The sequence below is a fragment of the Vanellus vanellus genome (genome assembly GCF_965231255.1).
Source record: "Vanellus vanellus genome assembly, contig: HAP1_SCAFFOLD_114, whole genome shotgun sequence".
NCBI lineage: Eukaryota > Metazoa > Chordata > Aves > Charadriiformes > Charadriidae > Vanellus > Vanellus vanellus.
Window position 1 is genome coordinate 332,746 of NW_028127383.1, and position 12,309 is coordinate 345,054.

At 49.2% G+C, this 12,309-nt stretch overlaps 1 protein-coding gene across 1 annotated transcript in view; it reads left to right on the forward strand.

Moving 5' to 3' along the window:
- Positions 1-4,412: 4,412 nt before the first annotated feature.
- Positions 4,413-12,309, forward strand: part of LOC309685304 (sentrin-specific protease 2-like) — a gene marked incomplete at both ends in the record, with an annotated part of 66,364 nt that continues 58,467 nt past the window's right edge. Inside the window, 5 exons of the mRNA XM_082501094.1 lie at positions 4,413-4,508; positions 4,969-5,046; positions 5,300-5,350; positions 6,054-6,116; positions 6,564-6,659. Coding sequence (XP_082357220.1) covers positions 4,413-4,508; positions 4,969-5,046; positions 5,300-5,350; positions 6,054-6,116; positions 6,564-6,659 — 384 coding nt within the window. The remainder of the gene's footprint in view (positions 4,509-4,968; positions 5,047-5,299; positions 5,351-6,053; positions 6,117-6,563; positions 6,660-12,309) is intronic.

Consider the following 12,309-nt stretch of genomic DNA (forward strand, 5'->3'; position numbering starts at 1 on the left):
ATCTGAAAGTCATGAACATCTCGTGTCTGTCTCCATCATCATCGGTGTACGTGCTTGACAAAGTAGTTGGTGGTGGAGGTGCATATTGGAATGTTCTCTGGATACCATTTCTTTTGCCGTTGATGTTTTCAGCACAATCCGGAATGGCAAACAGAGCATCAAAGCTGCTCCAGACAGCTTCTTACCACTGAGGCCACCAGTTAAGGAGCGCGCTGCGCCAGAATCCGCCACTTCAGATGAAAATCCATATCATGAAAATGATACAGAAAACAGTTTCTCATGTAATCTTAAGTGCGCTGGCAATAGCATTTGAGAGCGGGTCAAGACTCTGCTGTCGGCGTCTAATCTGCCAGTCGTTGCTTATTGTGGTTTGGCTCATATTTTGGAGCAGATCTGGAGCATGAGAAAGAGATTCCTTTCAGAGGAAGCTAAACCAGAGAAGGTTCCTGGGGAACGTGTCTAATGCACTCCAACTGCTACTGAGCATATAGTCCCTGAGGTCAGAGCAGGGCAGGTCTGAAGTAAAATGTCCCAGCAGTGTGGATGCTGTGGACATTGCCATTCTCACTGTCAGCATAATCTTTAACAAATAGATTGAGCAGAATTGGTCAAGGCTGGTTGAAATGAACGCTGTCTTGTCCCGCAGAGTAAAGTGGCCTCCTCAGGTTGATGCAGATATTTGTCGGATGTGCAAAGAATATTTTTTTCTTTTCAAAGAAAAACCCCAAAAGCCACCGTGAATTGGTACGCACTGATAACAAATGCCCCACATATAAAAATTGTGATTCTCCTCTGTTGTTTGTTTCCTGCCCCAAAGCGTTCAAGCCTCCTCTAAGGAACCAGTGACGACTGTGAGTCACCTGGAAGAACCAAAATACGGAGGAGAGGTCTATCCACGTCCAACACTAAGGACCGGTGAGTATCCCCATGATTCCAATCCGTTCCACTTTGTAGGTAGACGTCAAATCGGAATAGGGCATTTCTTATACACTGGCAGATGATGTTCAAAGCGCTTGCCAGAATTCGAACTTCCTGACCATACAGTCAGCATTCAAAGTTTTTCTTTTTTTTTTTATTTATCACTCAGAAATGGAGAGCTATGTACATCCAATGGTGATTGAAAATCAACTTCTTGTTTTCTTACTACTTCTTTTCTGTGCAGGTGTCGAATGTATAGATGTTTGCTGCCCGCAGTGGTCGCAGAGAGGTGATACGATCAGGTAGAGTCTCTTTTAATGTAGTAATGAGTAGCTACCTTGCGGCTCCGGAATTGCTCGCAAGCCAGTTGCATCTCCAACACAGCTGCCATGTGAGAGCCGTGCTGCGTGACAAAGAGGGTTGTGCTGGTGTGGTGTTTGCTGTGGGAAGAAAGCCAGTAAGGGTGCGAGTGGTGGCCGTCCCAAGTTGTCCTTGGATGTGCAGAATCCGTTTTGGTTTGTGAGTCGTTCTGCCGAGCCATCAAGGAGCTGACATTTCATTTCTTTCACTTGGAAACTCGCATCCTGAGCATAAGGATTAGAGAGCTTGTAAAGCCTGGTGGGACTTGGGGCAGTTTTTGGGACTTAGAGGATGCGTGGGGTTTGACTAGGAGGGGGAAAAAAGCAGCGTGCGGTTGGGTTTGAGAGGCCAGCAGCCTCTCTCAAAGGGGTCTTTTGGTGACAATGCGAATTCTTGTTTTTGAAGCAGGGACATATATCTGGACAACTTTAATGTCTGTGTATCTGTTTGCTCTTCAGAGTCTGCGTGGTTTGAATGACAATCCTCTCCAAATGGGGATAGTCACTCTCTTGACTGGCCTGTAGAAGGCAAGTAAACATCCTGTGGCTGTCCCATTTGGAATTCAGTGTGCTGGCCTTAGTTTCCCGAAGCTCACTCTGTTTGGGTGCAAGTCTAGTTGCAGATGTTCCTGTTATACCTTGCAGTAGAACACCCAGCGTGCAGTGTTTATCAGCAGTAGATCACAAAGCCCTCGATAGAGGAAGTGCTGGTTGCTTCTCTGTTTTCTAAATAATGCAACTGATAAAGAGAAGGAAAAGGAGTCTTGTACAAGTAAATGGGAAAAAAAAAAATTGCAAAGCTCCCAGCTCTTCATTCTATCCCAGTCCTGCTGCTAAGAAAGAATGGTGCTGGACGTTGAGGCGATATTGTCACGTGTTGATGTGTGCAACTGGGGCTGTAGTCAGAATAAGCCTTGAAAAAGCCTTTCTTGTCCAGAAGGTGAATTCCTGAGAATTCCATGGGAGAGGACGGATACAAAGCTCACTTCTCTCTCTCCCTCTCCTGGCAGGTACTGCACACCAGAAGAAAACTCTCAGGAAGAGGAAGGAGCAGCGAAACAAACCATCGCGGGGGTAAGCTTGCGTTATTCACAAGGAAAATAGAGCTCTTTGTGATCAGAAACTTCAGCACTCTCCACTTCACGTGACTTACTCAACAATATCTGTATTTGCCCAGGTTGTTTTTCCCAGGGAAAGTGGGAGCATTATTTGATGAGTAGTGCTGTCGCAAAGTGTTTTCCGCTGCCGTTAATTTTGTTTCTGGACTATTAGGAGCACACTACACTATAGCATTTTGATTCTTCCCCTTTCATGTGTTGGGTATAGCCTCAAAATCTTTAGCGCACAGCCTTAGTTGACCTGCAAAGCTGGACTGGGGTGTCTTTAGTCTTATCTTGTTTGCTGGGATGGGAAGTACATCTCCGACTTCCACCTCTGGTCAGGATTGAGGTCAAAAATAAAATTTTAATCATGGAAATCATAAATAGTAGTCTCACTCTCAACTTAATACCTACACGTGGAGGCTTTGCTGGGGTTCTTAACGCTAGCCCAAGCCAAACGAGCTCTCTGCCTCTCTTGCCTCCAAGTGCAGCACTCCATGGGTGCACAGTTGGAATGCAGTCGTCAATAAAAAGTCACTTTGGGGTTTGCTGTTTGGATGTGTGTACAAAAACCCTTCCAGTTTCCTATATAAGCAAGATTTTCTGTCCTGTTCCCAAGCAAACAAATCTGTGCTTGATTGCTAGCTTAACGTCCGTTTGTCTAACAGAGGCAGCGTGGCACTGAAATCTCAGAAGATGCGTTATTCCGAGGACACCCAACACGTGTTCAGTCCAAAAAGTCAGCCAGCCTCAATGTGGAAGGAAAGAAAGTGCCAGGCTTGGGAAAAACAGCGGAACGCTTTCCTCCGCTCACAGAGGTACCACAGCCGACAGTCTGTTAGACAAAAGAGAAGGTTGTGACAGAGCTGCAGGGAACTCCTCTTATTCTCGGTGGTTCTTAAGGCTCTTTGAAATCTGAAGAACTTGCATTGAACCTGTTAGCGAGTGTCTGCGGCTGTGACTTCGCAGTGCGAGGGTCAGCACTAAAGCTGGTTTGAAGGATTTCGTGTGCTCCAGCGCTCCTTCAGTTGTGCTGCCTTGAGGGTTTGTGGGCCTTCTGTTAGCAGGACAAAAAATGAGTCCAGGTTGAACACCAGTCTCCAGAGCAGTGCTAACCCGACTCATCCAGTTATATTGGATGTGCCTCTTGTCCTACCGTGGTGATAGAACCTGAAAGATCAGCTTGTGCTGGTCCGTGGTGCCGTCCACCGGGGAGTGGGAGTTCAGTTTCCCCTGCTTGTATGAATTTTGGCTGCTTTTATTCTTCGGAGTTGCAGTCTAATTGAGCTCCCCCCACCTTTTCCTGCCTGTTGAGGATGGACTTGGAAAGGGCGAGCAAATGCAGAGTTTACAAGGTCTGCAGCGTTGATGCTGGGTGCAAGGGAAACCGGGTGGTTTTCTTATTTTGCTCGCCCAGATTCAAGCAAGAAGATGCTATTGCAGATCAGAGTATTTTATACCACCATCCGTAGTGGTTTCTTTGCATTCCCTAGGCAGACTTAGATGGGAACGTGCAAATTGGGACCAGTTGTGTGCACAAGCTGGACTCCCCATTGCCTGACTCCAGTGTAGCTGCCTCAGTTTCCCCCTTTCCCGTTCCCTTTGAAGTCCCCCACCTTCACGTTCTTTCAGGCTCCTGACTTAGCTGCCTCGATACGGAGGATGCCCGCTGGGGTTGGCTTAAACCTGGGTATTGCGAGGGCCGCAGGAGCACATGGGAAAGTGGTTTGCCAAACTTGTGTTCCGTCTTCAGCTGCTTTAGCGTGTTTGCTGAGTTTACGGGTTTTATCCCAACGTCCTTGGTGAAAAGAAATGGCAGCAAGCCTGGGCTCTAAAGTTCAAAGTTGGGATGCTGCAACCAACCAAGCAAGGCAAAAGCGCTATCGCTCACTGAGGCAGGAAACCGTCGGAGGCAGTTGCTCTGTCAGCTGAGCTGAATTTACAGGCCGTGTTTCAGTGGAAAGCTGCCCCCAGGTCAGCGTGCTCCATGCTCTGTTTCACAAGTCCTTCCCCATTGAATTGTTCCTTTCAGGCCATGGAGAGAGAGGTCAGTGCCGCATTTGGCAAAGGTGAGCCAGATGAGATCATGAGCAGTGCCTTCAAACTAAAGGTCACTCGCGAAGACATCCACACGCTCAGGAACCTTTGCTGGCTAAACGATGAGGTAAAACCAGCTGCAGCACAGGGCTAGTCTCACTCAGCCTTTATTGAAAAATACCCCTCCGCCCTGTACAGAAGTCCCGTCAACGTTCTTTGACGACCTCCGCTGCAGAGCCTAGAAATCTCTGTACACTTCTTATTTGAGGTGTTGAAGGGTCGAGCGTTTCGGGAAGTTCCGTTACTTCTTGTATGACGCAGCTTCCAGGAGTTCGTCCGGGTTATTGGCGTGGGGGGCAGGTGTTTTGATCAAACTGCCGATGTAACCCCATGTGAAATTCTGGGAACAAAAGCTGACAGCTGAGGCTGGAGTTCTCTCCGCTGCGTGCTTAAGGGTGGCCAGAAAAGACGCGGTGCTGTATTTTTGGTTGGGGAAGGCAGCGTCTTATTTTGACACCTCACGTTTCCTCTTTTTGGTACAGGTGGTTAATTTCTACATGGGTCTGCTGATGGAAAGAGGCAAGAAGGAAGGCTATCCAGCGGTCCACGCGTTCAGTACTTTCTTTTATGCCAAACTAACATCTGGGGGCTACAAAGCAGTAAGAAGATGGACCAGAAGTGTCGATGTCTTCAAGCAGGACATCATCTTCGTGCCTGTGAACTCGCGAGCACACTGGACACTAGCCGTGAGTCCCACGGGCTTTTTCTTTAGAATTGGACAGGGAGCAAAAACTGGCAAGAGAAGTCATTTAGGTGTTGGGGGGTGTGTGGCAGAAGGTTGTGCTTTGTCTAATGGTCACCTTTTAATAACAGGTCATAGATCTCAGGAAGAAGACCATCACATACTTGGACTCTCTGGGCCAGAAAGGGGATGAGATTTGTCAGACTTTGCTGTAAGTAACCGCTCCGTCACTGCTTTTATGGTGTGAATGAGGAGAGGGATTTTAGATTGAGTCCCTGTAAGGCGACTGCCAGTTTTCACGTGGCTTGTAGATAACCAACCCGGAATCTTGGCGTTGCTTGCTGCGAGTTGTCTGGCATCGGCTGCTTATCTGGTGTCACAGCGTCCCCTCCACCCAGGGTCTGGGGTGCCTGGATTCTGCCACCTTCCCATGATAGGCACAGCCAAATACGCCATAGCCCCGTGGCACACGTGTGCCGACTTTGTTAGTTGGATCCCAGTATGTGGGATGAAGGCACCTGGTGGAATTATGGCATTACAGTTCCCTGCTTGGTTTGTCTCTTGGTCCTCTGATAACATGTGATTTGGGGTTTTTTGACCTCTCCAAAGCAATGAACTTAGGTTTGTGTGGAAGCCTCTGTTGGAATTGTTGGTCTCATTCTTGACCATTAGCTCACAGCCTCTCAGCGTGTTTATAAATTGAAGATTGGGATTTTTCCTCCCAAATCAGCCTTAAATCAGCTGCTGTGAGGATCCTCTGACGTTTTCCCGTCCTGCCGTTCATCTTCCTGTGATCCTTCAGCCACTTTATTTTGTTGTTGGCCTAAATTACAGAGACGAAAAGGGATTTTTTTTTCCCCTTTTGTTTTAACCAGCCAATACCTGCAAAAAGAAAGCCGGGAAAAAAGAAACCTGGAGCTGAATGTTTCGGAGTGGACTCTTCACAGCATGGAGCCACGTGTATGTGAGCACCACTTGGGTTTGAAATGGGAACTGTCAGTGCTTCTTTGGGGCCCAGATCCTGGCACGTGACAAAGCAAAGGGTTGAGCTGATGTTTCTCGAGGAGTTGATAGTAAAAAGCAGTCCCTAAAGACTGGATTTAAGAAAGGTCACTTGAGAAAGAGGCGGTGCGAACCTCGAGACACCTCGCAGGGAGGAGGGCTGCTGCCCCTTCTGGGGTTGCCAAGAATTTGGGTTGTAGTGTCCGAGTCTGGGAGGCAGAGGGGAGGGATGGTGTGCAGTGAACTGGGTCTGTTCCTCGTGGGCGGGAGTGGGTATTGGGGATTACGCAAGTAGGGTCAGGAGTGTGCGGTGAGCGCAGTGTCGGTGTGGGTAATGTGCGCTACTTCCAAGTTGCTTTTCTTTTGAGACAGAGGGAAATCCTCCATCTTCTTTGCATTCCTTAGGAGATCCCTCAGCAGCTGAACGGAAGCGACTGCGGCGTCTTTATGTGCAAATACGCAGAGTACATCTCCAGAGAGAAACCGTTCAACTTTACCCAGGTGAGTGAAGGTCATAAACCCCTCCAAGCCCCTCTCGCCCAGGGACAGGAGCCAGGGAGGTTAGGCAGCAGCTCTTCATTGTGTCCGGGGCAGGGGCTGAGGTTTCGTACCCTGTTTCGGTGCGTAGTTGCTGGGATCAGAACTTCCAAGTGGCCTGGGCAGGGCAGAGCTGTGGTTCTCCATCCCCGCCTTTGGGAGCTGCTGCCGGTGAGATTCCTCTTGGGCAAGATACTGCCGCCAGCGGGTTTGGCATATCTGGGCTCGGTATCTTTTGGAGAAATGGCTTCTACCCTTTGACCAGTCAAGACACTGCTTATTTTTATTGATTTTGTTTTATAGCATTTTGTTTGTTAGCGTGCTTGTAAGCTGTCGCGCAGTCAAGCCAATCTGGTTTTGTCGGGTTGTTGTGTCACCCTCTTAGGAACCACATGGGGTGTTGTACCCAAACGGTTGACAGTTCCTAAAGGGAACTTCCTATTAAGGACTCCGCTGGGCGTTTATGCCGCTTTGCCGCCTCTTTCTACCGTGACGTCGTAATTTAATGGATTTCTCTTCTCTTTTCAGACTCACATGCCATACTTCCGCAAGAAGATGGTGTGGGAGATAATCCACCAACAGCTGCTGTGACATGTGGACTATTAGAGTTCTTATTTTAATTACGTTTCTTAGACCTTAGTTACATTTCTTAGACCTTTAGTTAGTTTTCTTAGACCTTTAGTTACATTTCTTAGACAAATTTTCCTCTTTAGGTTATGAAGTAGAAGTTAAGATGGTTTATTCCCCCCACCTCCCTTATTTTGGAGACAGTAACTCTGGGGTTTTGGGGTTTTTTTTTGCCAACACCACCAACAGCTGCTGTGAGATGTGCACTATTAGAACAACGCTGTGATCACCTCCGGGTGACTAGTTGTTATTGCAGTTACATTTCTTAGACCTTATTTGGAACAGCAGCAGGCACACAAATTTTCCTCTTCAAGTTATGAAGTAGTGGGTTAAGACAGTTTATTTCCCTCCCCCCCCCCCCCCTTATTTTGGAGACAGTAACTCTCTTTGAAATTAGCTAACGCACCTTAAGCAAAAGCCAGAAAGATGGGTGTGACCTCGTTAAGGGCAGAGTGAAGAAGGAATCCACCCCAGTGGTGGATTTGTCCTAAACCATGACAGATTAATTGGCGCCCAACGTGGGGCCCGAGCAGTGCTCCACCAGAGCTGTGATAAGTTGCCCCAATAGTTTGAATTCCAGTTTGCTCAGAGATTAGAACAGACAGCTTGCATCATGTCGTTCTTAGACGAAATCGTGTATCATGCCTTTAAACAGCTTTGTTGGACCTTACTGCAGTCAACTTGCTCTAACCTGCCAAAGGTGTTGCAAAGTTTGTTTATTCTTTGTCTTTTTATGCGAAGGTTTAAAGGTGCTGTTTTGGTGTGGTTCGCAATTCAGATGTATAACACGATGAGTTGGGTAACGGCTCTACCTGTATATCTCGGGCATCAGGTGATGGCTTCTGTTATTAGTTACACTTTCGGTTCTACCTGGGGAATGTTTACTTCGCCCTTTGATACTTATGCTGATGTGACACCCTCAGAGCTGGGGCATGGAAACCTTTTGGGCTCTGGTACCTTCTCAAGATCGTGATTTTGTTGTTGGTGCTCCTGAATGTGTTGCAGGGGTGGTTTCATAGGAAACATGGGCACAGGGGAAGCCGTAGGGGACCATGCGCTGCCGCCACTCAGACCCGCGCAGCCGCTCGGTGATCTGCAGCGGTGCAAACCACAGCCCCGCCCGGCCCGGCCACAACCGCCCCCCCACCGCAGCGGCACCGGCACCACCGGCAGCCGCCCCCCCCACCGCAACAACACCGGCCCCTCCGCCGCCCGTCCCGGCACAAGCCGTGCCCCCCCCCGCAGCGGCACAAGCCACGCCGCCGCCTCTCCCGGCACAACCTACTGCAGCCACTACAACCAGTACCAAAACTACTCAAACTCCATCAAAATCGGTACAAGCCGCCCCGGTAACCAGGAGGAAGAAGAGGAGGTCAACTCCTTCACCTGCCCCTTACCACAAAGACCACCTCAAGTCAGATAGCTCGGGGGAGAGTTCTGAACAAGATCCAGGGGAGGGTCCTTCAAGACCACGGAAGGGAAAGAGACCTTTGAAAACAGACAGAGGCGAGAGTCCTTCTAGAGCAGATGCTGGAGAGGCCCCTTCTGGGGCAGCCTCCCCACAGGAGGACTCAGATGTAGAGGGAGTTGTTAAATCCTTCCCTAGGAAAGATCTGAGAAATATCAGGAAGGACTTTAGTCGTCATGAAGGTGAAACACTTGTCTCCTGGTTGCTCCGATGCTGGGATGGTGGGGCAGATACCCTAGATTGAGATGGCAGAGAAGCTAGGCGATTGGGAAACCTGGCCAAGGATGGGGGGATTGATAAAGAGATTGGGAGAAAGACAAGCACTCTCAGTCTCTGGAGGCGACTGGTGTCAGCCATAAAGCGCAGGTATCCCTTTAAGGACTATATCGAATGCCGTCCAAGTAAATGGACCAACATGGGAAAAGGTATTAAGTACCTGAGAGAAATGGCTGTGCGAGAGGTGATTTATAGTGATGGGCAAGCGACAGTAGACCCTGATGAAATGCCATGCAAACGGTCTATGCTCAAAAAGTTTGTACAAAGTGCACCATCACCATAATCCCACACATTGTCAACAATGGTCTGGGGAGGATCCGATACTGACACACCAACTGTAAATGAAGGGGTTAATAAGGTACGACAGCATGAAGACAGTCTCTCTGGTCCCTTCTCTGTGGCAGCCATAGAAAAGCTGACTGTGACCACCGAGAAAATGACTGAGAAACTGACTGAGAAAATAGAGCAAATGACCCAGAGATTAGTTGAGCAAACCGATAAACTGTTTGATAAACTAACCAAGGTGGAGGAAAAACTCCATGCTTTCCCTGTACAGACTCATGTTGCAGCTGCTAAGAGGAAACGCCCTCCTACTCAAGAGAAAAAACACCCTCCGACTCAAGACAAATCAAAGCCGATGCGAGATATCCTGTGGGTTTGCCTCTGTGAATATGCAGAAGACATGAAGAAGAGGGATGGAGAACCTACCTCAGCCCTACAGGCACAGGTGCTTGAGTTGCAAAATGAAGCCGATAGAAGAAAGGATTCTTACAGGAGGAAGGTTGCTCCAACCTACGGTAGGCGATCCTACGGACCAGGTAGGAACCAATCTGATAATCGTAGGTACTACGGTCAACAGTAGAGGTGCCCTGCCTCCAGCCAGGAGGAGGAGAGGGACAACCGACTTTATTGGACTGTGTGGATTCGATGGCCTGGCACATGAGAGCCACAAAAGTATAAAGCCCTGGTGGACACTGGTGCACAGTGGTGTTGGGTTGTTTTTTGCTGTCTCCAGGGAGTTATCTAATGTGAAAAGAGAAGTATTTATTTCTTTATATAATTTAAATATTTATTTTCATAAAAAGAGCCTTAAGGGAACAAAACTCTACCTGATAATAAGAGAGGGTGATTTATTCTTTTTTCTATTTAACTGAAAAAAAGTTGGATGTAGCGATGTGGTTTTTTGCTCCCTCACAATCCCCCAGGAAGAGGATTGGAGCCAGGAGGAGCATCGGAGCACAAAAGCCACGAAGCGATGGTCACAATGTGCTGAAGGGGCAATCGGGGAGTTGTTCAGCGGTGAGATGAGCAAGCAGCATCCCGAAAATCCGCCCCTGGAGAGGGGTTAGTGGTGTACGGACACTCTCTGTGTTCTGTAAACCCCCTGTGGGGAGCCCCTGCTGCCCCCTTGGCAGCGCCCGGGTGGCTGTGACTGCTGAAAGCTGGTTTGGTGCGTTGAGGTGTTAGATGGGGTGGCACAGCCCCTGCCCACCCCGGGAGGGGGGACACCACCTCTCCGGTGGCACTGGATGGGTGGGAGGGAGGGAGGGAGCAGAGCTCTGGGAGCCATGGAGAAAGGCGTGGGGGTGTCCCTCATCGTGGCAGCCCCCAGCAGCCCTACCCCGCCACACGGCCACCCCAAGGGACACCCAAGCCCCATCTTGGTCTTCTCCCCGTTGGGTGACGCCCTTCCACCCACCCCGGAGGTGCGCTCCTCTCCTGCGGGGGGGACGCCCAGCGCTCGCCTGGCTAGAGAAGCACCCGGGGGGGGGGGATGGGGGTGGGTGACTGGGGGCATCTGAGCTTCCCAGTTACACGGGCGTAATTAGTGCACCATTAATAACCATTAGTAACCACTTTGGCTCTGCTAACCAACTGCGGCGAGGCCCCCACCCCGCTTTAGCACAGGCTTCCTGGTGCCAACACCTCCCCGAGCCACTGGGTAAAGCTGCGCCTGGCAAAAAACCACCACCACCCCAAAAAAACCCCACAGCACAGCCCCCACTCCCCACCCACCCCTTCTCCCCCCATCACAGCCATGGGGCAAACTCCCACCACCACCACCCCCCAATCTCAGCTCGGCCATGACCCCCCCGAGACACTGGAAAGAGAGCAACGGAGAGCAAGCTCAGGCTCGTGTGAGCTGCAGAGATTTCTCTTTTTCTTGTGATGATGTTGTCGTTGGGTGGGGTTTGGTTGTTTTTTTTTCACGGAACACTTTGCAGTAGAGGACAAAAATATGGTGTCACAGCCCCTGGGGCCACACTGGCACCGCCACCTCACCCCCCCCCCCCCCTTCGCTCCCGTCCCTCGTCCCTCCTCTTCCCAGCGGCTTTCACCACTTTCCTTGCTTGGTTCTGCTTTGTGTTTGTTTTTTTTTTTTTTTTTCTTACAACCTTTTTTTATATTTGAGTTGGGGTTCTTTTTCCCTTTTTTTTCCGCCTTTCTTCCCCCCCTTTTTTCTCTTTCTCCTTTTTTTTTTATTTTCTCCTTTTTTCTTTTGCTTTTTTTTTCTTTTCCCCCTTTTTCTTTCCACCACTTTTTTCCCCTTTTTTTTTCTCCTTTTTAACATTTCTCAAGCTTTCTCCAAAGGAACAGCCCCTGGCTCTCAGCTAGCCAAAGGAGACTACGGAAGAGCATTGGCACCCGTGGGAGTGGTTTCCTTCTCCTGCTTCACACTCGGTCGAGATCGTTTTTTCCAACTCGTCTTTTTTTTTTTAACAAATTAAACAAAAAAAAAAGCTCCAAGTATCAGTTTTACAAGGCACACAAAATCTCTAGAAGGGAAACACAAACGCAAGGTGCTGAGGTATGAAAACCTGAGGTGTTTTTTTCTGTGTGGATGTGTGTGTGTCATCTGGGGTTGGGGGTTGTGTGTGCTTTATTTTTGAAATTTAAAAAAAATAATAATTTTGCTAGGTTTTTTTTTTTGTGTTTTTTTTTTTTTTTTTATTTTTCCCCAGCCCTGGGCTGACAACCTCTTGGAAATCCGGTGTTTCCCCCGTCGTGGTTTGGCCTCAGCCGGCAACAAAGAACCACGCGGCCGCTCGCTCCACTCCCGCAGCCGGGGGCAAAATCGGAAGAAAAAGGCAAAAAACTCGCGGGTTGAGATAAAGGCAGTTTAAGAGAAGAGCAACGGGAAGGGCAAACAATCCCAATAACAGCGGTAAAGGAATAGACGGACGCGATGACAGCGCCTCCGCGCACCGACCGGCCCCGCACCGCACCGCCGCAGCCCGCTCC